This window comes from Macaca fascicularis, chromosome 11 (assembly GCF_037993035.2).
Source record: "Macaca fascicularis isolate 582-1 chromosome 11, T2T-MFA8v1.1".
Taxonomy (NCBI): domain Eukaryota; kingdom Metazoa; phylum Chordata; class Mammalia; order Primates; family Cercopithecidae; genus Macaca; species Macaca fascicularis.
In genome coordinates this window covers 124,557,455-124,582,428 of record NC_088385.1, presented here as the reverse complement: position 1 = coordinate 124,582,428, position 24,974 = coordinate 124,557,455, and the positions used below count along the sequence as shown (strand labels likewise).

At 44.2% G+C, this 24,974-nt stretch overlaps 1 protein-coding gene across 3 annotated transcripts in view; it reads left to right on the top strand.

The window, feature by feature from the left end:
• KSR2 (kinase suppressor of ras 2) overlaps positions 1-24,974 on the top strand; it is a 506,936-nt gene that overhangs the window by 365,041 nt on the left and 116,921 nt on the right. For all 3 annotated transcript variants that reach the window (XM_005572358.5, XM_005572357.5, XM_015431615.3), the window contains exon 6: positions 23,508-23,577. In XM_005572358.5, the coding sequence (XP_005572415.1) occupies positions 23,508-23,577 (70 nt within the window). The remainder of the gene's footprint in view (positions 1-23,507; positions 23,578-24,974) is intronic.

Sequence of the window (24,974 nt, the reverse complement as noted above, 5' to 3'; positions counted from 1 at the left end):
CTTTGGGCCCGTTGTTTCTTTCTTTGGTTTCTTTTTCTCATTTCTGGAATCTAACTGAGGCATAAAATAAGCCCTTTGTTCAGCTCCCACTTATGAGTGAGAATATGCAGTGTCTGGTTTTCTCTTCCTGAGTTAGTTTGCTGGGGATAATGGTTTCCAGCTTTATCCATGTCCTTGCAAAGGTCGTGATCTCGTTCCTTTTTATGGCTGCATAGTATTCCATGGTGTATGTATACCACATTTCTTTATCCAGTCTATCATTGATGGGCATTTGGGTTGGTTCCATGTCTTTGCTATTGTGAATAGTACTTCAATAAACATACGTGTGCATGTGTCTTTATAATAGAATGATTTCTGTTCCTTTGGGTATATACCTAGTTATGGGATTGCTGGGTCATGGACACAGGAAGGGGAACAACACACACTGGGACCTGTCAGGGGAGGGTGGGGAAGCAGAGAGAACATTAGGAAAAATAGCTAATGCATGCTGGGCTTAAATACCTAGGTCATGGGTTGATAGGTACAGCAAACCACCATGGCACACATTTACCTATGTAACAAGCCTGCACATCCTGCACATGTACCCTGAAACTTTTAAAAATTTTGTAATGAAAAATATTACCTCAATGTTGAGGTCAGAGATTTGTGGTCTTTGCAGCAACATTGGAGGAGACTTAATGAACATAAGAGCCTTCCTGGGTTGGAGAGAGTGTCCTTAAAACCCACACCAATGAGCTGGTCACAGCCCCTCACTTAAACTCAGGATGCCCATATCTGGCAATCCACAGACACTTGGGAGAACCTTAGAACACCCCATTCCTCACAGAGGCCCAAATCCCCTGAGACCCCAGTGAATTCATTCCCTCTCTTCTTTAGAAAAAGCCACAAACACAATCACAAGAAAGCACAAGAGATTAGAATCCTTGGATATAGATAGTAAATATTTTTTGCTTGACTCAGGTATTCATTTTTTCCCCTGAATTAGTTGCTAATATTTAAAAATAGAGAAATTTTATATATAAAAATCTGAATTTCTGGCTTCTCTTGGAAAAACAATGAGAAAATGCAGTGGCACTGGACCCCCATTCCTGCTCGGCCACAATGGACTAGAGCTGAGCAGTGAGCCATCCCCTTCAGATGGGTGCATGGTCTCCAACTTGCCGAAGTCCCACTCTTCCTGTAGCATCTCCAGTAATGAGGCAGAATGCCAGATACCAACCTAGCATGACATGCACACTGCAATTTTTAAATATATATTATATAAAAGATTATATATAGTTGAATTAACATATTCAGTAACAATTACTTGCATCTCTGCTTCTATAAAAATTAGGAAAACTGTGGGTAGATGGAGAGGATCCCCCTTTATCATGAAAAAACTTGCCTTTTTATTGTGTAACTTGTCTGTTTCATTTTTCTAGCTCATAGGCATTGAGATTTCTTACCCTTGCTCTAGGGCAAGGAGTAGCAAACTGTGTGGAAAACAGTTTGGTGATTCCTCAAAAAGTTGAACTTTGAATTACCATACAACACAGCAATTTCACTCCTAATTCAATTCTTATGTACCCCAAAGAATTGAAAACAGGTTGTCTTTTTCTTTTTGATTTGGAAAGGAGAGTTTTATTTTTCACAAAGCTTTGCAGCTGGCAGGGTGGCCATTCTGACATGCTGGGAAGTGTAGCCTCCAGTCAGAAGCTGGAAACAGACACTTCAAGGGAGAAGCAAAGGCAATAGGGATTTATGCTGAGTGGGGTGGCTGAATATACATATGCAATAAACTTAGGAGGAGTCATGAATATTTATGAAAGGAGAACTGTGCACCTGTGCAGTTGAGCCGCATGCCCCTTCAAGGATCTCATGTCAAAAAAATGGCAGTGTTTTATCTGAAGGTAGAGTTTTTGACCCTCTGATGTCAATAAGTGAAGCAGAAGACTTGGAAACCCCAATGTGCATTCTCCATAGACCAGGCAGAACCACTCCATGGTTGGTGATCTCTTATCAGGAAGAAATGTTGGTTGGTTGTTTTGTTGAAATTGCAAAAGGAGGGGGTAGCAGCCAGACAGTTGGTTGATATCAGCAGTGGAGTCTGTTGAAAAGGCTGGTTTCTGTTTAGCCCTTCAGGAAGAAAGCCTAAAACAGTTAGCAAAGCAGGAGTTTTAATGAGGTGTGTCTGACCTCCCATCCTGTCCTGGCTGAGAACTCAGTTTTCAAGTTTTTTGGGGGGTCCCCTTGGTCAAGAGGGAGTCTTTTCAGTTGGTTTTGGAGAGGGTTAGAATTTTGTTTTTATTTCTCATGTTGCCCCTTTTGGTCAAGTTTTTCCAGAGGCAGCATTGATGGCTAAACTTCTATTTCATCCCATATCATTGCCGGGGTGGTGTGGCTGCCTGCCCTGGGTCCTTCCTGGCCCTTGGTGGGTCCTCTGTGACCAACGAATTTAGAGCCAAAAGACTGACGGCCAATTTAAACATTCCAGGCCAGACAGGAAGGGTGGTGGGCAGACACTCATCAACCCTGAAAACCTTTTCATCAATTTAAGCGACAAAAATCAAAACCAAAAACAAGGTTACAAAGTTGACTTATCTGTAAGTTCTGTGCATAGAGCTGCTGTAATCTTGGTTTCAGTTAGACTTGTAGCAATTAGCTATATAAAACATTTGCTAAAATCACTTAAGCTAAGGAGGTTGGAGACTTTTGTTGTGTAAGGAAGTGAGAGATTTTTGTTGTGCTGCAATGCTTTTTGAAGTCACTTTAATAATTTGTGCTAAGGTGGCTGAAAAATTTCTTATATTTCTATTTGCATAAATCCCATAACTTGGAACAACTATACCCAGAAGGCTCTGTCACCAGGTATCTTGATATCCTCTTGGCAATTCTTTTTTAATTCTTTGGAAAGTAGGAATTTTTCCATGACTGAGATGGATGGAAAAGAGGTCACATAATGGCCAAGGAAGCAAAGTTCCTCAATTTGCCACCTGTTTAGGCATCTATGTGTCCATCCTTGATTTGCAGACTGAACTAATTCTATCCCTTGAAACCAGCCCTTACAATCTCAACGCCCACCTCTTCCAAGATAGTTCCTGGGCCTAGAGGGAGGGTGCTTCTATATAGTTTTAGCAACAGGGCTTTGGCAATGAAAAAGAACTCAGGCCCAGTGGGATTCCAAATAAGGGAGGTTTGCAAGCTTCATCAAGTCATTCCTAGTCTTCAGAATGCCATAATTCTGGGGAGATAGGTTTTCAAACAAATACCTATATGCAAATATTCATAGGAGCATATTTATAATAGCAAAAAGGTAGAAACAATACAAATGTTCATCAACAGTTGAATAAACAAATTGTGCTCTGTGTGTGTGTATCACACAATGAGATATTATTCAGCCATAAAAAGGAATCAAGTACTGATACGTGTTACAACATCGATAAACCTCAAAAATACTACACTTAGTAAAAGAAGTCAGATGCACAATGCCTCATATTATATGATTCCACTTAAATGAAATATCCTGAATAGTAAAATCCATGTAGACAGAAAGCAGATTGGTAATTCCAGGGACTGGGAGAAGCTGGGGTGGGAGGAATGAGGAGTGATTGCTTAGTGGGTACAGGGTCTCCTTAAGGGGTGATGAAATAGTTTGAAACTATATAGAGGTGATGTTTGTGCACCACTGTGAATGTACTAAAGGCCACTGAATCATACACTTTTAAATGGTTAATTTTATTTTATGTGAATTTTGCTTCAATCGAAAAAAAAAAAAAAACCTGGCCCACTGCCTGTTTTCATACAGACCGCAAGCTAAGAGTAGGTTTTTACATTTTTAAGCAAGTGGAAAAAAAATCAAAAGAAGAATATCTAGTGACACATGAACATTGCATGAAATTAAATTTTAGTGGCCATAAATGCAGTTTTATTGGAAAACAGCCATGCTCATTCATTTACGTATCGCCTATGGCTGCTTTCATGTGATCACAGGAGAGATGAATAGTTGGGACGGAGACTGTATAGGCCGCAAAGTCTAAAATAGTTACTATCTGGCACTTTACTGAAAATGTTTGCTGGGCCTAGCTCTAGATCCTTCCCAGCCAGATGACGGAAGTCAGGTGGGAATTCTTGAGAGATTGGAAGGTTGGCAGGCTCTTGTCTGGAGGCAGAGAGTTGGACAAACTGGCTGCCTTTGATATTAGGTGTATTGGTCTCCTAGGGCTGATGCCAAAAATACTGCAAACTGGGTGGCTTAGGACAACATTTATTCTTTCACAGTCCTGGAGGCTAGAAGTCCAAAATCAAGATGTAGGCAGGGCCATGCTGTCTCTGAAGGCTCTAGGGGAGGGTCCTTCCTTGCCTCTTCCAGCTTCTGGTGGTGGTCAGCATCCTTGGCATTCACTGGCTCCAGTCTCTGCCTCCTTGGTCTCATAGTGTTCTCCCTGTCTGTGTTCCTGCATCCTCTTCCCTCTGTGTGGGTGTCTGTGTCCATTTTCCCCTGTGCTGAGAAGACTTGGATTAGGGCCCACACAAACCCAGGATGGCATCATCTTAACTTGATTACATCTGCAAAGACCCTATCTCCAAATAAAGTCACATTTGGAGGTTCCAGGTGAATGTAAATTTTGGGGAAGGATACTATTTAATCTAGTAATTAGGTACCCCCCAAGATGTTTTATTCTAAACGAGTAAGCACAGACAATTTATGTCTTGTTAGATGCACTTGGAAGCTGAGTAGAAGTGAGCAAAGAGAGACAAATATTAGCTAAGCACGTACTAAGTGCTAGGCACTGTTCTAAGCACTTGTTTGATCCTATGAGGAACTTAAGAACTTGCCCAAAGTTTTATAGCTGACAAGTAGCAGAATTAGGATGCCAACACCAGCAACTAGACTCCAGATGCTCATGTAATCCTACAGCCACCATGCAGAGCTGCTGCTTACATGCTCGTACTGCAGGTAAGTAAGTAAACAGTCTTAGAGGGGGCAAAAGACTCATCCAGGGGCCAAGCTGAGATGTGACTTCAGGACAGTAACCTCGCTCTGTCCAGAACATAGGAGTCCCCAGCCCCCGCTCGACCCCCATGCCTTTAACATTTCTTCCTTGAAGTACAGAGAACATCTTTTGCCTGCCCTCTCCCTAGGGTGATATCTAGGGATGAAAGAAGCTAACAGATGCAAAAAGAGTCATCCGGAAGCTTTGAGTGGGGTTTGGAAAACCCTGAGCTGGCTCTAAGCATTCAGCCATGAAAACACCTTTCAGCCTTTAGAGAATCAAGGTCCTATTGACAAAGTGCAAAGCTGTTGACATTCCCTTGGAGGCTGTACTTGCTGCCTGCTCCAAGGTGAGAGGCATAGATCAGGCCTGTGAATATGCTTCTTTAGGAGTTCATCAATTCTGCCTTTGTTTTGTACATAAGTGAGAATGATCACATTGAACAAATCCATCATTAGGCTGTGTTCTTTTCTACAAGAATAGGAACGCCAGGTAAAGGAGACGGAGGGCGTGGTCCAGGGACGCATTCAGAGCCAAACTCCTTGGAGAATGGGGGCAGGTGTCAGAGCACACTGGTTCTGAAAACACGTCTGATTGCATCTGCACCCATCCATCAGGCCCAGATTTGACACCTCTTCCTTTCCCCACTGACTATCAATCCCATGGCTTTTGAAAAACCTGGGGAAGATTGTACGTTAGGATTTGGTTTGCTGACTTTGAGAAGTGGCAACCTGGGACTGCTTTGTGAATTTGTTTTCCTCTTGGATAGTTGCAATCAGACCGTCTTTGAGCATTGGCCCTGAGTTCCTTTTTGGGCTCAGACCCATTTCTCAATGATTAGCCAGGATTGGCCATTTTGTCCTTAGGTACAGGGCTGAGTCACTACAGCTGGGAGTGGTGGCTGCTCTGAGAACTTGCAGGTCACTCAAAGAAGACAATGGACCATTTGTCTGGTAGAACCTGTGGCAGCTTGACTGACCTGGGAGGGCTACAGGAGTGACAGGCTTAGGCATTGTAGTACCCAGGCTCGCTCTAAGTCTGAACAACATTAGGTAGGATCTTTTGTGATATTTCCTTGTTCCCCATCTCTTTCCATTGTCTCCCCCACCATGGTCACCGTTCAAGCCACCTGCTTAATAAATAGTTGGCAGTACAGTCAAGAGCTTTAAGATGTTGGAGTCTTCTTCAGTGATCTCCCTCCTTCTTGTGCATTCTGGAAATATTTGATCTAGGGCAGTGGTTTTCAGTCTGGGGAAACGTTGCCTCTCCACCCCCAGGGACATTTGGAAATGTTTAGATACATTTTTCTTGGTCACAGCTTGGGGAGGACAGGGCTCCTGGCATCTGGTAGGTAAGAGGCCAGGGATACTGGTGACTGTCTTATAATGCATAGCCCCCACCAGAGAGAATGGAGTAGCCCCAAATGTCAACAGTGCTGAGGTTGGGAAATTCTTGATTTAGGTCAGTGGATCTCCAAATTCAGTCCCAAGAGGAGTGCCATTAGTATCAGTCATCTTCTAGAACTTGTTAGAAATGCAGATTCTTTGTCTCACTGAATCAGCAACTCTGGGGAAGAAATCCAGCAATTGATGTTTTAACAACCCACCCTTCCCCCAGGACTCTGATGCATGAAGTTTGGAAACCAGTGACCTGGAGTCATTAGTGCTATAAAAGGCCAAGAGAGGCACTTGCAGGTGGGGGTCTCATTAAATGGCTGACATGCAACTGACTTTGGAGTCCAGCTTCTCAATCCCGATTGGGTTTCCATCCCATTTGAAGTTGTGTCAAATTATTAAGTTGGGGCACAAGTTATTGCAGTTTTTGCCATTATACAAATAGCTAACACTCAACATCAGTGCCTCTTATCAGACTGAGAGGCCAAATCACTTTCTAGGTAAATTAAAATGCCGGTAAATGACTGTTACAGGTGAGAGCATGCCTTTGGTTTTTGTCTGATGGCGCCTTCCCTTGTGGACTTAGTAGATTAAATTGTTTATTTCCAGGAAAGGTCGGGGGAAGAGTTCATTTGTTTTGATTTTCATGGAATATTGGATCTTATTCACAGATATTACCAGGGCAGACCCATCACTTCAGGCTGCTAGGTCACATATAGAATAAACGGACTTTTTTTTTTTTTTTTTTCCTGTGGGAAATTCCTGATAAAGAAAGCAGCAAGAAATTCCCTACTCCTCTGCAAAGGACATGAGTACAGTGTTCTCAAAATAAGATATACAGATGGCCAGCAAACGTATGAAAAAAAGCTCAACATTACTAATTATCAGGGAAATGCAAATCAAAACCACAATGCAATACTACCTCACTCCTGCAAGAATGGCCATAATAAAAAAATTTAAAAAATAATAGATGTTGGCGTGGATGTGGTGAAAATGGAGCACTTTTATACTGCTGGTGGGAATGTAAACTGGTACAACCACTATGGAAAACAGTATGGAGATTCCTTAAAGAACTGTTAAGTAGAGCTACCATTCAATCCAGCAATCCCACTAGAGAAGTCATTATATGAAAAAGATACTTGCACATGCATGTTTATAGCAGCACAATTCACAATTGCAAAAATATAGAACCAATCCAAATGCCCATCAATCAATTAGTGGATAAAGAAAATGTGGTATATATATATATACCATGGAATACTACTCAGCCATAAAAAGAAACGAAATCATGGTATTTGCAGAAACCTGGATGGAGTCGGAGATCATTATTCTGAGTGAAGTAACTCAGGAATGGAAAACCAAATATTGTATCTTCTCACTTATGAGTGGGATCTAAGCTATGGGGATGCAAAGCCATAAGAATGATATAATGGACTTTGGGGACCCAGAGGGAAGGGTGAGAGGGGGCTGAGGGATAAAAGACTACACATTGGGTGCAGTGTCCACTGCTCGGGTGATAGGTGCACCAAAATCTAGAAATCACCAGTAAAGAACTTATCCATGAAACCAAAAACCACCTGTCCCCCAAAATCTATTGAAATAAAATTAAAAAAGAGAAATTTCCCACTCCTCCTTGTGTTGAGAAAGTTACTGAACTTCTCTGATCTGCAGTTTTCTCTCCTGTGTAATGGGAGATAGTCCTGAACTCTCAGGTTGCTGTGAGGATCCTGGACATAGAACGCCAGGCGTGGAATAGGAGCTTGATAAATTAATGTCCAGTTATGCCTGTTATTTGAAAGAGTTGGGAAGTATTAGGTTGGTGCAAAAGTAATATTAAGTTGATGCAAAGGTAACTGGTGAATATTTAATACATGGCTACATTGGTTTCCCATTGCTGCTGCAACAAATTATCATAAAATCTGTGGCTGAAAACAACACAAACATATTTTTTAATCATTCCGGAGGTCATAATTCCAAAACAAGTCTTGTGGGGCTGAAATCAGGGCATTGGCAGGGCCGCTTCCTTGTAGAGGCTCTCGGGAAGAATGAGCCTCTACATCTTTCTCATCTTTCAGAGGCAGCGCTCCTTCCTTGGCTCATGGTTTTGCCTCACATTTTCTCCCTTCCTCCCTGTTGTGGTCACATCACCGTCTTCTTCCTTTGATCCTCTTGTCTCTTTTTCATAAGGATCCTTATAATTACATCTTGGGCTCACCTGGATAATCCAGAAGGATTCCCCATAACAAGATCTTTTATTTAATCACATCTTCAAAGTCCCTTTTGCCATATAAAGTATTATGTTGGTGCAAAAGTAATTGCGATTTTTTTTGCCATTACTTTCGCACGAACCTAATAACAGTCACTGATTCCAGTGATTAGCACCTGCAATCTTTGGCGGAGCTGGGCATTATTCAGTCTACCACAGTGACTAAAGTCATTAGCCACTCTATAAATAAACTCCTCAGGTCACCAAGGAAGAAGGATTGGCTTTGGCCCAATAATTCAGCTGTCTCTTGTTTGAGACATCTGCTGCATACCACTATTACATTGATGATGTTTTCCATGCCCTTGTACAGGAGATACGTAGGAAAGAAAAAGGAGGCAGTACTGGCTGTGGAGAAAAATGTCTAAGTGCAAAAACGGTGTATGGAAGAGGCTAAAATCACCATTCCAGAAAAAGAAAGATTCAGTAACTTGAAAGGAAGATGTGAAATGTTTAACTGCGAACCACGGTGCTTTATCAAAGCAATAGTGAGCCTGGTGCTTGCTCTTCCTCCTGTTATGACCCTTATTTTAGCAGTAACTGATTAGTGGGACATGCCTACTAGGAGATTTTAATGATGTGGTCTTTAAAGTATTGTTTCTTAGTTAATTATGATTCATAAACCCAGTGGAGCATTGTCTACTTTTAAATTGCCACATTAGAATTTGATCTACCAAGCTTTTGGGTTCTGTTGTGCTGATGTTAATTAATTAATGTAAATTTGTTTATACCCAGGAGAATATGTAAAATAAATAAATACGTAAATAAATAAATAAATGACTCGTTTGTAGGAGACCCAATAGTGAAAAGGCCCTGACACTGTTTCGCTACAAGGTGATGTCTGGGTAGGTGTTCGTTGGTGCATTATGGCAGGTGGGAAGTGGCAGACGCTACCCATTGGTTGTCAGAGTGAGATGCTTGGTGATATGATTTGACTGTGTCCCCACCCAAATCTCATCTTGAATTGTAGCTTCCATAATTCCCATGTGTCATGGGAGGGACCTGGGGAGAGGTGATTGAATCATGGGGGCAGGTCATTCCCTTGCTGTTCTCATGATAGTGAATAAGAATCATGAGATCTGATGGTTTTATAAAGAGGAGTTCCCCTACACACGTTCTGTCTTGTCTGCTGCCATGTAAGACATGCCTTTCGCCTTCTGCTATGATTGTGAGGCCTCCCCAGCCGTATGGAACTGTGAGTCCATCAAACTTCTTTTTCTGTGTAAATTACCCAGTCTCAGGTATGTCTTTATTAGCAGCATGAGAACAGAGGGAAGGGGAGGGGAGGGGAGGGCAGGGAAAAGGAAGGAAGGAAGGAAGGAAGGAAGGAAGGAAGGAAGGAAGGAAGGAAGGAAGGAAGGAAGGAAGGAAGGAAGGAAAGAAGGAAGGAAGGAAGGAAGGAAGGGAGGGAGGGAGGGAGGAAGGAAGAGGGGGAGGGAGGGAGGGAGAATGAAGGAGGGAAGGAAGGAAGGAAGGAAGGGAGGAAGGGAGGGAGGGAGGGGGGAAGGAAGGAAGGAAGGAAGGAAGGAAGGAAGGAAGGAAGGAAGGAAGGAAGGAAGGAAGGAAGGGTAACTGGAGAAGCTCCAGGGGCTCAAATGATGTGTCAGCCCTTCCTTCCCGTGTCTTTGCCTGAACCAATCACCGTGGTCAGAATGCTGTGGCCTTACCAAGCCTTGGTCAAACACTCTCTTTTGAGACTGGAAGGGACTCAGCCTGCTGTGGGACATTGGAATGTTAGTTTCCCAGTGGAAAATCAGGCTGCTGCTACTTTCTTCAGAAGTAACTGATAGGAGGGACAGGCCTACTAGGAGATTTTAATGAGGTGGTCTTCAAAGTATTGTCCCTGAGTTAATTATGATGTGTTAACCCAGTGGAGCACTGTCTGCACATTATAATTTGATCTAGCAATGTTTAGGGCTCTGTGGCACTGGTGTGAATTAATTAGTATAAATTTGTTTATACCCAGAAGAATATGTAAAGTAAATAAGTAAATAAATAAATAAACAAACTCCTTTGTAGGAGACTCAGTAGCGAAAAGGCCCTGTCACTGTGTTGGGCTATAAGGTGACATCTAGGTAGGTGTTTTGAAGAAAGAGGAATGGGCTCTGAGCTTGTGCATATGTTCAGAGCCAAAGAGCTCTGCCTCTGGATGGGCTGGAAGAGTTAGGCTCTGCCTCTCCTTTCATGGTGACTGAGCCTGTTTTTAGATCTGTCCATGCATTTAATGGATTGTATCAGGCTATGGAGATCTAGGTCCCTTCCTGTCTTTCTAGGCAGGGATTTCCAGTTAGGCACTATTGACATTTGGAGCTGGACAATGTTTTGTTGGAGGAAGCTGTTCTGTTCGTGTGTAGCATCCCTGGTCTCTACCCAGTAGATACCAGTAAGACTCCTCCCCGTCAAGTTGTGACAACCAAAAATGTCAGCACATATTGCCAAATGTCCCCTAGGGGTCAACAGGGCTTATAATTGAGAGCTGTTTCTCTAGGTTAACTTTGTTTATTTGTCAGGAGTTGGGCTGGTTTAACTCTTGTTGGGGGGGAATCCCTTCCTTATCGCCAAGTTCTTGGGGGTATGGGGACTCTTTGTATCCTCCCTCTACTGATAACACCTCTCACTGATAAACCATAGCCCTATTGCCAGAGGTATCCTGCCTCAGAGGTCTCACTTTCAGGGATGCAATCAGCACCTGTCACAACCCTGTCGCCTCAGCAGGCTTCCTGGCCTCACTTGGGGATGCTTCAGAAAGATTGGCTTTGGAATACGGACACCCAGTCTTGAACTTATATATTATTTATCATGAGGCTGTCCCCACCATGTCTGCAAACTACAGACAGTGTGACATCTCTTCAGATGGCACTTTAAGTCTCAGAAAACTGAGAGAGAGAGACAGTCTATTGCCTGAAGTTCAGAGCCCCATGATGCCTGGTGTCTTGGGTTTCTGAAAGCCTGGCTGGGGTCTTTGGCAGCAAGCTTATCTGGTCTGTCCCCAAGCAGTCCATCCAGGCAGTAAATTCCACAGAATGGTTCTGTAGGGGGAACTTCTCAGCAGCCCTTTGTTCTGTGGACAATTAACTTCCACTGAACATTAACTAGAGAGTGGCTACATAATGAGAAACATCATATTTCCATCAGGGGAGAATTTCAGCTCAGACAACTCCGAATGGCTCTGATTTAAGATCCATAAACTCAGTTCAAGGCGATAAATATGTAAGTAATTGATGATGTAGTGTGTGAGGAACTTAAGACCCATCCATCACACCCGGGCAGGCAAGGGCTGTGGACACTCTCTGAGAACAGGATGATAGAAGGGGAATAAATGGTAAGAAGGACCTAGACAGTTCTGTCCCCTGCATAACTCACTGCAGCTTCTCTCTACGGTCATGGCTTCCTTCCCAAAAGAGCCTTTTCCCATATTTGGTCTTCTCCAGCCAGGAAGAGAGACAACTAAGAAAAGCTAAAAGCAAGCAGCTGAATTGCTCTAGGGGCCATTCCGCCTCTTAATGCATACGTACTATTGCCAGGTACCTGCTTCATTTCCCAGTGTCTGATCCTCAGGTAAACCCTGCAGGATGGATTTCATTGCCCCCATTTTACAGAGGAGGAGATGCACAGAGGGAAAGAGTCAGATGACAGGACACACAAGCACAGAGCTAGAATTCTGACTCAGGCCTGCATCTGTAAATTAATTCCATTTTGCCCGTTCCAACTCAGGCAAAAGAGGGGGTTTGCATCCCCTCATTTGCCTGGATTTGGGAACATGCAATCCACAAACAAGTCTTCACCAGTTTCTGGGTCTAAATGTCAAGCCCAACTTGCAGATTCCAGGCTGTGGTCTGCATGTCTCCCATCTTCCCCTGCCCCACACCTGTCAAGCTACTGCTGTTTCTGTTGGTTTATTTCAATGTGAGGCCATTTACAATGGAAATTGATGGAGCACAGGGCTGGCTGTTATTCTCCCTTCACAGGGACATTTGCGGTGATGGCAGTGTGGGTCCTCTGTCAACTCTTGTTTTGTCCTCATTTAAGCCTGAGTCAGGCAGGGGAAGCCAACTTCTTTCAATAAGCATTTTCCTTTGGGTCAAGGAGACAGTCCTGTATATATGTGGGTTGAGATGGCTCTGCACCACTAGCCAGGCCCCATGCTTCTCCAGGTCTCCAAGCTGCCTCTGCACATGATCAGGGCTGCTCTCCTCTTTCCAGACCATAGCAGTAAAATTATATCAAGGGGAAATTTGAAGGGAAAGTTTGGGGGTGGGGCCAGGAGAGGGAAGAAAGATAAGTTTTCAAACATGTCTCATCTTTAGATTCAAATGAAGATTGATAATTTATGACACTCCCCTCTCTGATCCATGGGATGGTGTCTTGTGCCTCACCCCTGATTGGCTACCAGTGTCCCCACGCCCCTTGCATGCCTACCTGACCTACTGTTACCATCTTGGATTCTTCATCCATCATCAACACAAGGAAGATCATTACTCCTGTGGCATCCAGGTCTCCCATTGTTTGGTTACAAGGTTAAAAATCCCTGATGCACTTTAATAAATTCAGCAGTGAGCACATTATGAAACTGTAATTAAATGCCTCGGCCATCTTTTCTTTCTTTACTGGCAATGAAACTTAATTGAGGCCATCTGAGAAAGGCTGAAATAAATCATAGGTGATGACTGTAGGATCCACATTTCTCATTGGGAGAGGGAGGGATGTTATCACTGTCCACACATTTGATTTAGGGCAAATTAAGGGGATCCCAGCTTGACGGTTACCTGCCAGGACTCAGACGTGAGGTGGTGGTGGTCTTTTCAAAAAGGGGGAAGCGGACCCGGCAGAGTGGCTCATGCCTGTGATCCCAGCACTTTGGGAGGATCACCTGAGGTCAGGAGTTAAAGACCAGCCTGGCCAATGTGGTGAAACCCCGTCTCTACTAAAAATACAAAAATTAGCCGGGCATGGTGGTGGGCACCTGTAATCCCAGCTACTTAGGAGGCTGAGGCAGGAGAATCACTTGAACCTGGGAGGCGGAGGTTGCAGTGAGTGGAGATTGCTCCATTGCACTCCAGCCTGGGTGAAAGAGTGAGACTCCGTCTAAAAAAAAAAAAAAAAAGTTGGGGGGAAAGTGATTCTGAGGGTGAATATGTGAATATTAGAATAAATACATTCGTATATCCTCACTAGATCCTGAAGGTGTTTCTAGTTTAGTATAACCCCCTTTTGTTTTTTTTTTTTTTTGAGACAGAATCTCACTCTATTGCCCAGGCTGGAGTCCAGTGGCACAATCACAGCTCACTCCAAACTCCACCTCCTGAGTTCCAGCAATTCTCATGCCTCAGCCTCCCAAGTAGCTGGGATTACAGGCGTGAGCCACCATGCCCAGCTAACTTTTGTATTCCTTTTTTAGTAGAGATGGAGTTTTGCCATGTTGGCGAGGCTGGTCTTGAACTCCTGACCTCAAGAGATCCGCCCACCTCTGCCTCCCAAAGTGCTGGGGTTATAGACGTGAGCCACTACACCATTTTTTTTTTAACCAGGGGTGGGACCAGGTGGAATGGGTGAGGAAGAGAGTGGTGATGACAACTTTCCTGTGATGTCATCCCTCACATCGTCTCCAGTGTCCTACCTCTAGCCCCCACATACCAGCCCTTCATCTGCTTTGCTGCCATTAGTGCAGTGCCCTCACCACTCACCGGTCCTACCAATATCAGCTGCTACCTGGAGACACTCCTAGCAGGGCATCTCCTATCTCTATCTCATCCGTGACCACCACCACTGCCTCCAGTTGTAACTTAGAGAGAAGACTCCCCCAGGTCTCAGCTGTGTCATGGTGCTTTAGCAGATGCATGAGGCATTTCTTCCTCTTCTGCCTGGGATCAGCATATTCCTTCCCCTGGAGAAAGACTCCTTCAGGTCTTCTCTCTGCTTTGATAGAGTGACAACTAGAAAATCAAATTATTTAATCCAGACAGAAGCAGTGAGAGGAGAGAGTTAATTTTTCTTTTCCTCTGCCACCATGAGTTGACCCAGATTTCAGAAGTTGCATATAGAGACATTGCTCCCTCATGGATTATTCTACAGTGAATAGAGAGACAGTGAGGGGTTGAAAGAACACAGCGTTGGGCTATCATCTTGACTGGGCTGCTTGCAAGTCCTCTTTGTCTGGCTCTTCTCTTCTGCAAAATGGGGATCAAAACAACACACGTCACAGGGTGCTAGGATTAAGTGGGCAGTGGGGTGACACCAAGTGGTTTAATGTATTTTGGCTTGGAGACTACAGACCGTTTGTCTAAGGATTCCTACCATGTAAGTGGCAGAAGGGGATCCTGAACCCTGGTCTTCTGGCTCCATAGAAAAAATTCTTTCTGCTGATTAGCCAAGAAAATGAGTTTCACAGCTCTAAATCAGGACTTGGCACTCGTTTTCTTTAAAGGGCCAGGTAATAAATATTTTTTTGTTTGGTGGACCATACTGTCTCTGTTACAACTACTACTGCTGTCATAGACAATATGTCAATGAGTGGGTGTGGCTGTGTGCCAATCGAACTATATAAAACTAGACAGTGAGTTGAATTTGGCCTGAGGGTCAAGTTTGCCAATTCTGGCCCTAAGTCTTAGTTCGTACAGAGATTTGTCATTTTCTAACTGATGTGTTAAATTCAAGAGGCAGAGTGATGATGACAATGACAAAAACAATAATAACAATACTATATCAGACACTCAGTGGATCACTGTTCCAATTATATCACCCCACTTTATCCTCCTACCAATCTTATGAGGGAGATACAATGACCTCTCTTTTATAGGAGAAACCGAGTCTCAGAAAAGTAAGAGTACCAAGATCCCATAGCTTGTAAGTGGCAGAGCTGGTGTTTGTCACAGGTGTGCTCACGTCAAAGTCCCATGCTTTCTCTCCCACACTTCACTGGGCAAGTTGATTGCCCTTGAGGCCCTTCCTGTTCAGAAATATGCTACTCTGTCTCCAGAGGAGGTCCACACTCAAGGTCTTGTCTCTAACTTAAACTCCACACATGCATGGATTGCTGTGATCCTAATATTTGCATTCCTGCAATGGACAGGAACTGAGGCCATAGTTTCAATAGCTTAGCCATTGCCCATTGTTTTGTCTCAATGTCATGGGAGCCCCAGGAAACTTCTGTGAAATCCCTGTATATGATCCCTTCCATCGAGAATCCTTGCTCACCCCTAGCATCTCTTATCGCTGTCAGTCTCCTCTGCCTTATTTCTTCCCCAATGACATGAAACCAAAGCCCACCCTGGTCTATGCACTCACCAGTGCCAAGGGGTTCCATGGAAGCCCCCATAGCCATGAAGGGTCCCAGATGATGATGTTTGGATCTTGGGAGATGAGTGTCACTGTTTCAGGGAGAAAATTATGTCCAACACCATGAAGAAATGCAATTTGGCCCTGAAGCATCATGGAGCTGTAACCTTTAGAAACTGCACATAATTAAAATACTTTCAGATCTGATATATTTGAGCTGCATATTAAAGCAAATAGAGTTATCCTCTGCTATGTGAATGATATCATGAGCAGCTTTAATCTAGGATTGGTTGGCACCTTGGATAAATCAGTGGGATTTTAGCTGGTGACTGGCCTGTGACTCCAAAGAAAAGTTTAATGGTCTAAGTTTTATTAGTTTCAGTTACCTTTAGCCTCAATGAATTTGCTAGTTGATTTGAATGCAGCACCTCTGCTGAGTTCTCACTCAGTCTGTCATGTCCCTGGGCTGGAAGTTTAAGGGCAGTTTGGAACTTCCAGTTCCTTTGTGTTACTTCTGAGGATGAGCTCTTGGGTTCAGACCTGAGCTTTAGCACCTAAAAGGGAATTATGGAGACTAAGTGAAATAATACATCTAAATCACATAATCTAGGTCCCGCTGTGTAGTAGGTGCTTAATAAAAGTTAGCTATTATGTTTAATAATATTATGTGCTCAGAGGTCTTTATCTCCATGGAAACATTTAGGGTAGAGTAGCTCCTTATTCATCCAACAGGGTTGAGAGATTCAAAGACTGCAATAAACTATTTCTTGTAGTCCTTTTCAACTCTAGACTGGCATGGCTTTTAAGATAATTTTTACGTTTATCTCAGAAGGGGACATGGTATGGAGCTGGATAGAAGGCTTTAATTTTATAGGAAACTGGGTTCAACTCTGGAGTTCACGATATTTGGTGAACTTTAGCTATATGACTTTGAACAATTTAGTTATCCTTACTTTCCTTATCTATAAACTGGGGATACAAACTCATAAGACTGTGTGGATTAAATGAAGACATAGCTGCAAGATACATATAATAAATATGTCTGAGCATTGCTGTCATGCTCAGAATACAGAATACTCTTTGTGCATTATCCTACTTAGTCTTCAAACAACACAATGAGGTACAGTGGGCATTGTTATTTACTCACAGTTTTTGCCTGATGACATTGAAGCTCATGGGGTTGTCACTTGCCCAAAGACACACAGCAGGTCACATCCCACATCTACCTCAATTTGCCGTCTGTGAAATAGTTATAATGTGTACTTTCTTCCCTACCACACTGAATATTTTGAGGATAAATCAGTTCAGATTTGCTCTGAGTCTGATAAAGTTATCTCTAAGATCTCCCAGGGCCACATAAGTTTCTCATTAACCAGAAAAACACCAGTTTCAGCCAGGACTTGACTATCAGTCTATTCATTTGTTCGTCCTTCATTTGTCCATTAAACACACATTTAATATTCTTTGAGCAGATCCTGAGCTAGACACTTGGGGATACAGTGACAGATGAGACCCAGGCCCAAACCCCAAAATCTCCCAGCCTAGTGCCATTTGTCCCCATAGCAGACAAATTACAAACAATAATTTTTTAAAATTGGCTTTGCTTTCTTCCTGTGGCTATCTCTTTATCCTCCCCTGCTTGGGTTTAAGAATGCAAATCCCATGAAAATTTCTTCAGAAACTCTCCTCTAAGGTCAGTCTATGCCACAGCATAGTAAATATACTCTGTTAGCTTCTGAAAAATAATACAGGCTGTGGGGCCAATGAGTACACCCCCTTTGCTTTTCCTGGGGACATTGAGGAGTGATGGGATGTGGATTTTTTATGAGGGGCTGTGGGTGGGATCATGACAGCTCCGGTGGGAAAGGCCTGGGTTGGGAGAATGACCTTGGGAAGGAATGATCTTGTCAGGGTTAGGGCTGTAGCGCTGGACCTGGGTAGGGGTTGGGGTGATGGAGCATTGATGCGGGGATAGGGAGGTGGGGAGGCCCTCCCTGTTTTTTCCAGTTACAGCCTGGCAGGCTATTTCCCCTCGACCGCCAGAGGGAGCTCTTAAATCCATACTGCCCAGCACAGCGTCCTCCTTCCATTCTAACGCACATCAGGGTTTCCATTGCCGTAAAACAACCCCAACGTCGGTACTGTTTCATTTTCCTCATGGACTCTTATTTCTTGGCTCATTTACTTTCTGTTCTTTCCCCCTGTAGACTCTAAGCTCAAAAAACATGGTTATCCTGTTCACCATATCCCCTTGAAACCATGCCTGGAACAAGGTAGGTGCTGTGTCAGTTTCCCATGACTGCTGTGACAAACGGCCACCAACTCAGCGGCTGAAAACAACACAGATTTATTATCTTACAGTTCTGGAGGTCAGAAGCCCGAAATGGATGCCAATGGGATTAAGATCAGGGAGTCGGCAGAGCTGGTTCCTTCTGGAAGCTCTAGGGGAAGAATCCATTCTCGCCTTTTCTAGCTCTGTGCCTTGGCTGGTGTCCCACCTCCTCCTTCAAAACCAGCAGTTGCATCACTCTGACCTCGGCTTTCATTGTCACGTCCCCTTCTCTGACCTCTGACTCTCACCCTCCTCCCTCCGTCCTATACGGGCCTATGGTGACATTGGGTCCACCCGTGTAATCCAGGGTAACCTCTCCATCTCAAGATAATTAACTTGGTCACATCTTCAGCATCTCTTTTTGCTGGATAAGATAACATAGTCCCAGGTTCCAGGGATTAGGACGTGATCATCTTTTGGGTGGGACAGTAGCATTATGCTATTACATCACCTCCCAGGCCTCCTTGGTCCTTCCCAGACAGAGGTAGATAGGAGGCCTTGGCAGTATAGGATGGGTTGAGCAGGGTGTTGGAGGGAGGTCTGGACTAAAAGCATCCAGTTTGTTTCTGTCTGCACTTTAAATCCCAACTCAGTCACTTATCAGCTCTAGACAATTGCATATTGCTTCTAAGCCTCAATATTCCCATCTGTGAAAGGGAGATGAAATTCACAGCCATGGCTCAATTAAAAATCCCCATTCTGGCATTTGCTTGCATTTACTTTGGGCAGTCAGGATAACTTTTTAATTTCCTTGTTGAAATAGCACTAATGATCATGGCTGATACGCTACGTGTGTGTATACTCTGTAGTGTTTGTATTAATGGGATAATATAGGTCAAGGGTCTGTTTGACAGTAGTGCTTGGCACATGGTAACAACAGACAGCAGATCTACTATTATTTTTCTTCTTTCTTTTCTTTTTTATTATTATTATTATACTTTAAGTTCTAGGGTACATGTGCACAACGTGCAGGTTTGTTACATATGTATACATGTGTCATGTTGGTGTGCTGCACCCGTTAACTTGTCATTTACATTAGGTATATCTCCTAATGCTATCCCTCCCCCCTTCTTTTCTTTTTTCTTTTCTTTCTTTCTTTCTTCTTCTTTTTTTTTCTTTCAGAGTTTCGTTCTTGTTGCCCAGGCTGGAGTGCAATGGCACAACCTTGGCTCACTACAGCCTCAGCCTCCCAGGTTCAAGTGATTCTCCTGCCTCAGCCTCCTGAGTAGCTGGGATTACAGGTGCCTGCCATAAACGAAAATAATTGTTTTTGTATTTTTAGTAGATACAGGGTTTTACCGTGTTGGCCAGGCTGGTCTCGAACTCCTGACCTCAGGTGATCCTCCCACCTTGGCCTCCCAAAGTATTGTGATTACAGGTGTGAGTCACCGCACCCAGCCATATTTTTCTTATATCTTATTTTCTTCTTTCTTCTCCTCCTCTTCCTTTCCTTCACTGTCACCCATTTTTCCCTGTATCTCTGTGGATATCCTCACGTATTTTTCCCGTGCCTAGCTCATCCGTCAGGGAGCTTTCAAATTCACCAGGTCAGAGCCTGATTTTTCATCAAGCAGCTCTGTGCGGTGTGGATGCTTTGTTAATGTTGGTTTCTTCTGTTGGGCCTTCTGTTTGTCCCTCTGACTGCTAAGGTGATTCCAAAGACCAGGGCTCCTGGCTTTTCCCTCTTCTGTGCAAAGCCCCTTCTGGGCAGATGCATTTCTCAGAAGACATCAATAGCTAGACCTGTGCAAGGGGAGAAGAAACTTCCCTCCTTCCGCCTCTTTCTTTCTGTGCACTAGAAATGAAAATATCTACGGAGAAATGTCTGTTATTCTACTCCTGAGACCGTAGGCACCAGGGATGCACACAATTCTGCCCCTGTGTCTGCATGACTTGTTATCAGAAAATTAGAGAAGAAAAGAAGCTTTTGTTCAGCTATGGAGACATCTTAATAGGTGCCTTGATTGTTAAACAGAAGTTTCTGTTTTGGTTTAATTGCTGTAAATGTTGTTTGTCTTCTCTGCTATGATAAGCCCTGGATTTTCATATATTTTTTCCCCTTCCCTTTCAACAGTTTTCCGTTGCTTTAAGGCTTGCATTGGCAAGTTTAATAAAATCCAAATGAAGAAAGCAAAGAAAGGATCTCAAAGTTCAAATCTTCACGCCCACGTAGGAAGCCGCGTGGAGGTTATTATTGCATGAGACTAATGATGCTGCAGCCGCTTAATGTAATTGACAGAATTCACCCCTTCAACCAGATATTGGGAAATGAGACCAAACTACTAAACTTAATTACATCTAGTTTTTGAAAAGGAGCTATAATTGAGAATAACTGAATATTAGGCTGTGAACCTAATAGTGAGATGTGCTTATAATAAAAGAGGATTTGTTCTCTGCTGAGTTGAGCCTCAGAAGCACCACCTGGGGGATTTTTGGTGCAGGGGTGGGGGTAGTAAGGGAAGAAGTTGGCTAGAGAAACAGAGAAACATCTAGATCAGGAATTCTCTACCTTGGTGCTATTGACATTTTGGGCTGTTTAATTCTTTATAATGGGAGTCTGCCCTGTGCATTATAAGATGTTAAACAGTATCCCTGCTGTCTCTCCACCAAATGCTGGTCACACACACACACACACACACACACACACACACACACATATACACATACACACACACAGAGTGTGAAAACCAAAAATGTCCCCAGACATTGCCAGATATCCCCTAGGGGGAAAAAGCACTCCTCTGGTTGAGAACGGGGGTGCAGGGGCTCCTGGAAGACTTTCAAACAATTGCAGAGTTCCTCATTGAGCATCTGCAGATACTTGACTGTGTGGCCTTTAGCAAGTCACTGCATTTCTCTGAGATCCTTTTGTCTTCCTTTGCACAATGGGAATAATGATAGCCTGACTGCACAGAGGAATAGCTTCCAGGTATAACATGCATAGCATAATGCCTAGCACCTATTGAGTAATCAGTAAACTCGGAGTTTTTATTATAATAATCTTGGATTCAGCAAACATGTATTAAGTACTTTGCTTCAGGCACTATGCTTTGAGATGATGATGGAAAGCTGAGATGTGGTTCCTGCTCTTGCAGAGGTGGAAAATGTAGGCGGACCTGTTGGTACAATCTTATTCTTCACCCGTGGCAGACATTGCTAATCAATTTCAGTGCCCTTTCCTGTTGAGCCTCAGAATCCATTTTAACATACTTCTTTGGGCAGCCACTACTAGTGGCCCCAGAAATGAAACCCATTTAGCACTCCTAGTTTTGTAGATTTCCTGGTGAGGACGCTGACCCTTCCTCTCCAGCGCAGTCCTCCCATTCCCACCCACCCCTGGCACTGAAGAAAGCACCTTAGGGAGTTAATGGTGGAATCCCTCCTCCCACATCTGACTTCAGTCCCCAAAAGGGATAGGAACAGAAAAATGCTCTCTTAAAATTTTTTTTTCCTCTTATCTTTTCTATTTCCCTCAGAAATGGAAACAAGTAGTAAAATGGGCTTGAGGTTGATGACATTTAGTTTTTACTTAAACTAAAGGAATCCCACAGGCTATAATTCTGATTGATACATCATGCTCTCTCCCTCCTAGGTTTTCTCTGCCCTTTGAAGCTTGGGAAATCATTAGCTCTCTCATAAAGGATCCCAGCTTTACAAGGGCAGAACTGGGATTTCTGGAAACAGCTTTCAGATGGCTGCCGATGGTGTCATTAGACAGAATAGAGGAGCAAGTAGGTTGGGGGTTAAATGCTCTGTGATAGGTTCTGACATGCCCGGCTCCCCGAAGAGAGTGCCACTCCATAACAATTGCTGTGAAAAATGAGGCATGCATTTGCAGCTCCAGACACAGGGAGCTGGCTCCATCCATCTGGCCTGAGAAATGAGAACTGGCGTGTAGGGTCAGGCACTTGCTGCTTCTCTCCCTGTCTGGTGGAGATTCCACAGGCAACACTGGTTACTTGTTGCCATTGTTTTACAGCTCTCTGGGGCCTGCAGGCTCTGCCAGAAGGACGGTGTGGGCAATGGGGAGTAGGGCGGAGGTGGGACCTGGTGCACAGGGTCTGTGGGAGAACCAGAACTCAGTCTGTAATGGAGTGATAGTACAGTTCGTTGAGATTTAGCCTAAGGGATGAAAGAAAAGACCAGATGGGGACAGGCATCTCATCTGAAGTTTGATTTTGTTTTGTTTCTTCCTCATTCCCATTCATCATGCATCCACCCACCCACCCACCTGTCTATCCACTCACTTATCCATCTTTCCATTCACCCATCCGTCCATCCATCCATCCATCCATCCATGCATCCACCCACCCACCCACCTGTCTATCCACTCACTTATGCATCTTTCCATTCACCCGTCCGTCCGTCCATCCATCCATCCATCCATGCATCCACCCACCCACCCACCCATCTATCCATCTATTCATCCATCCACCCACTTACCCACCCACTTATCCATCCATCCATCCACTCACCCACCTGCCTATCCATCCATCCTATCCATCCCACCCATCTATTCACTCATCCATCCACCTACTTACTCTTGCATAACTTTAGGTGGTGCATGGTTGGACATTATTAAAATAATTATCTATAATGTACAGAAATTGATATGGCTTTCCACATAGGGTTTGCTTTTAAAATAAGTGTATTTAGCCAAAAATATTGGAGTCAGCCTAAAATGTTAAATAAATAACTTGGCAGTTGTATAGAGACATGGCAGAAATGAGAAAAGCATCACGTGCCTGGCTGTCACTGGGAATCCACTGCACTCTAACTTTCATGCAAAGGCATGTGTTCATTTCAGTTTCCTCGAACCCGAAATCACAGCTGCTGTGCAGCCTCTAAGGTATATGACCTAGAGCAAGCAACTTCCCCTCTCCAAGCCTTAGTTTTTTCTTCTGTAAGGTGAAGATGCTAGCAACCCCTATTCTTGGGGTCATTTGGAGAATGTAGCAAGCTAAGGCATGTGAATCACTTAGCACATGCCTGGCACACACCAAGCACTCCGTAAATGGAAGTGATGCTCGCTTTTATTCATTCCACAGCTGGCTTCATTTAAGGCATCCCCTGGCAGCCCTGCCCAGGGGACCTTGCGTGAGTTGAGGTGACAAGCTAAACCAGTGTTCCACTTGGCTTTGGTTTAGCAAGTGATGGCAACTGGTGTCCTTCCTGAGGGTGACGAGCCCCCCCTTTTCCTTCCAGGGCTTGCCAGAGCCCACCCCAGTCTCTGACCCTTTGTGTAACAGGCTGTTCTCTTTTCTCTGTAGACACACTGTCTGTGCCACGTTGGTCCCCGCAGATCCCTCGCAGAGATCTCGGCAACTCCATCAAGCACAGGTAGGCTGGATTCCTGTGTGCACTGGTGCCTACTTCACAGCCCTGTGAGGGGTGGGGGCTCTGGCCCCTGCCCTGGGGTGAGAGAAGGCTGGGCTATTGAACTCCAGCACCTACATCTCCATGTCCCTTTCTCCTCTGCTAGGCTAAACTTTAAAGTGGCAACCAGGGGACTGAGACATCTGCTTCTTACTAATCTGACCCTTATAAAATTAGCACATAGCAGTTAAAAGCCAGGGCTTTGGAGTCAGACTGACCCGTGTTCCAATCCCAGCTCCTATAGCTTTGCAACCTTGGAAGTTACTTAACCTTTCTGAGGCTCAATTTTTTCCTTAGATAATTCTGCCTACCTATAGGGTGACTGTACAGATTAAATGAGATAATATATGTAAAGTGCTTAGCACAGGGCCTGGCACATAACAAACACTTAATAAACAGTATCATTCTTAAGATTAATGCTTTATGTCCTAATTTTTGGTCTCCTCACCCAGAATACACAAGATTGCAGGTGTCCATTCTCTGGTGTGGTGGAGGTCGGTCCAGAGCTCTAGCCCTGCTGGGTGCATGGAACAGGTGGTCCTCTCCAGGGCTATACCTGCCCTTTTGGGGAGGGGGGTTTGCATATACCAGGCATCCCTTATAAGAAGTCCTTTAACTCCCTGAATTTAGCGTTCCCCACTTCGTCTTGGTAGTTCCAGTCTCCTCACAAACTTAGCAGGGTGAGTGGGGCAAGTGTGCTCATGGCCATTGGACAGATAGGCAAACTGAGGCCCTGGGAGATTAAGCGATAGGTCGAAAAGCTAATTAGCCTCAGTACTTTGTGTTCTTTTGACACCCTGCTGAGTTTTCCTAGCACCAGGGCCTCTGTGAACTCGCTGGGGGACCCGTTCACTCATTCATGGATTCTTTCCACTTGTATTTACAGAGTTTCTGTGCCACAGTTACAGCCCTGACCAAGACATAAGGCCTGTTCCCTTGGGGAGCTTGTGCTCTAGGGGAGGGTCAGATAGTTAACAGACCACGACAGTATGGAGAGATCAGGGTGACAAGGTAGGGTGATAGCAGGGCCAGATGCATCACCATAGCTGGGGCCATGGCGGAGATGAGCATTCTCATGATGGGGACTCACGGAATGGCATCTCGTCAACAGTTTTTGAAAGAAGTGTGTTGACAGGATAGTTGTTAAGACTTAAATGAGAAAACTTTGGAGGAAGCAGTGAGAAGTGTGTGATAGACACGTCAATGGTCAGGCCTTGAGCTGCAGAGAGAAGGGCATCAAAGACGAGGGCTTTTCTTTGTATTTTCCTCCTCACTGCTCTCTGGCTCTGCTCCACCCCTGGATTGGCCACGCCCCTTGATCGACCATGCTCCCTGGATTGGCCCTGCCCCTGGCTCATCCC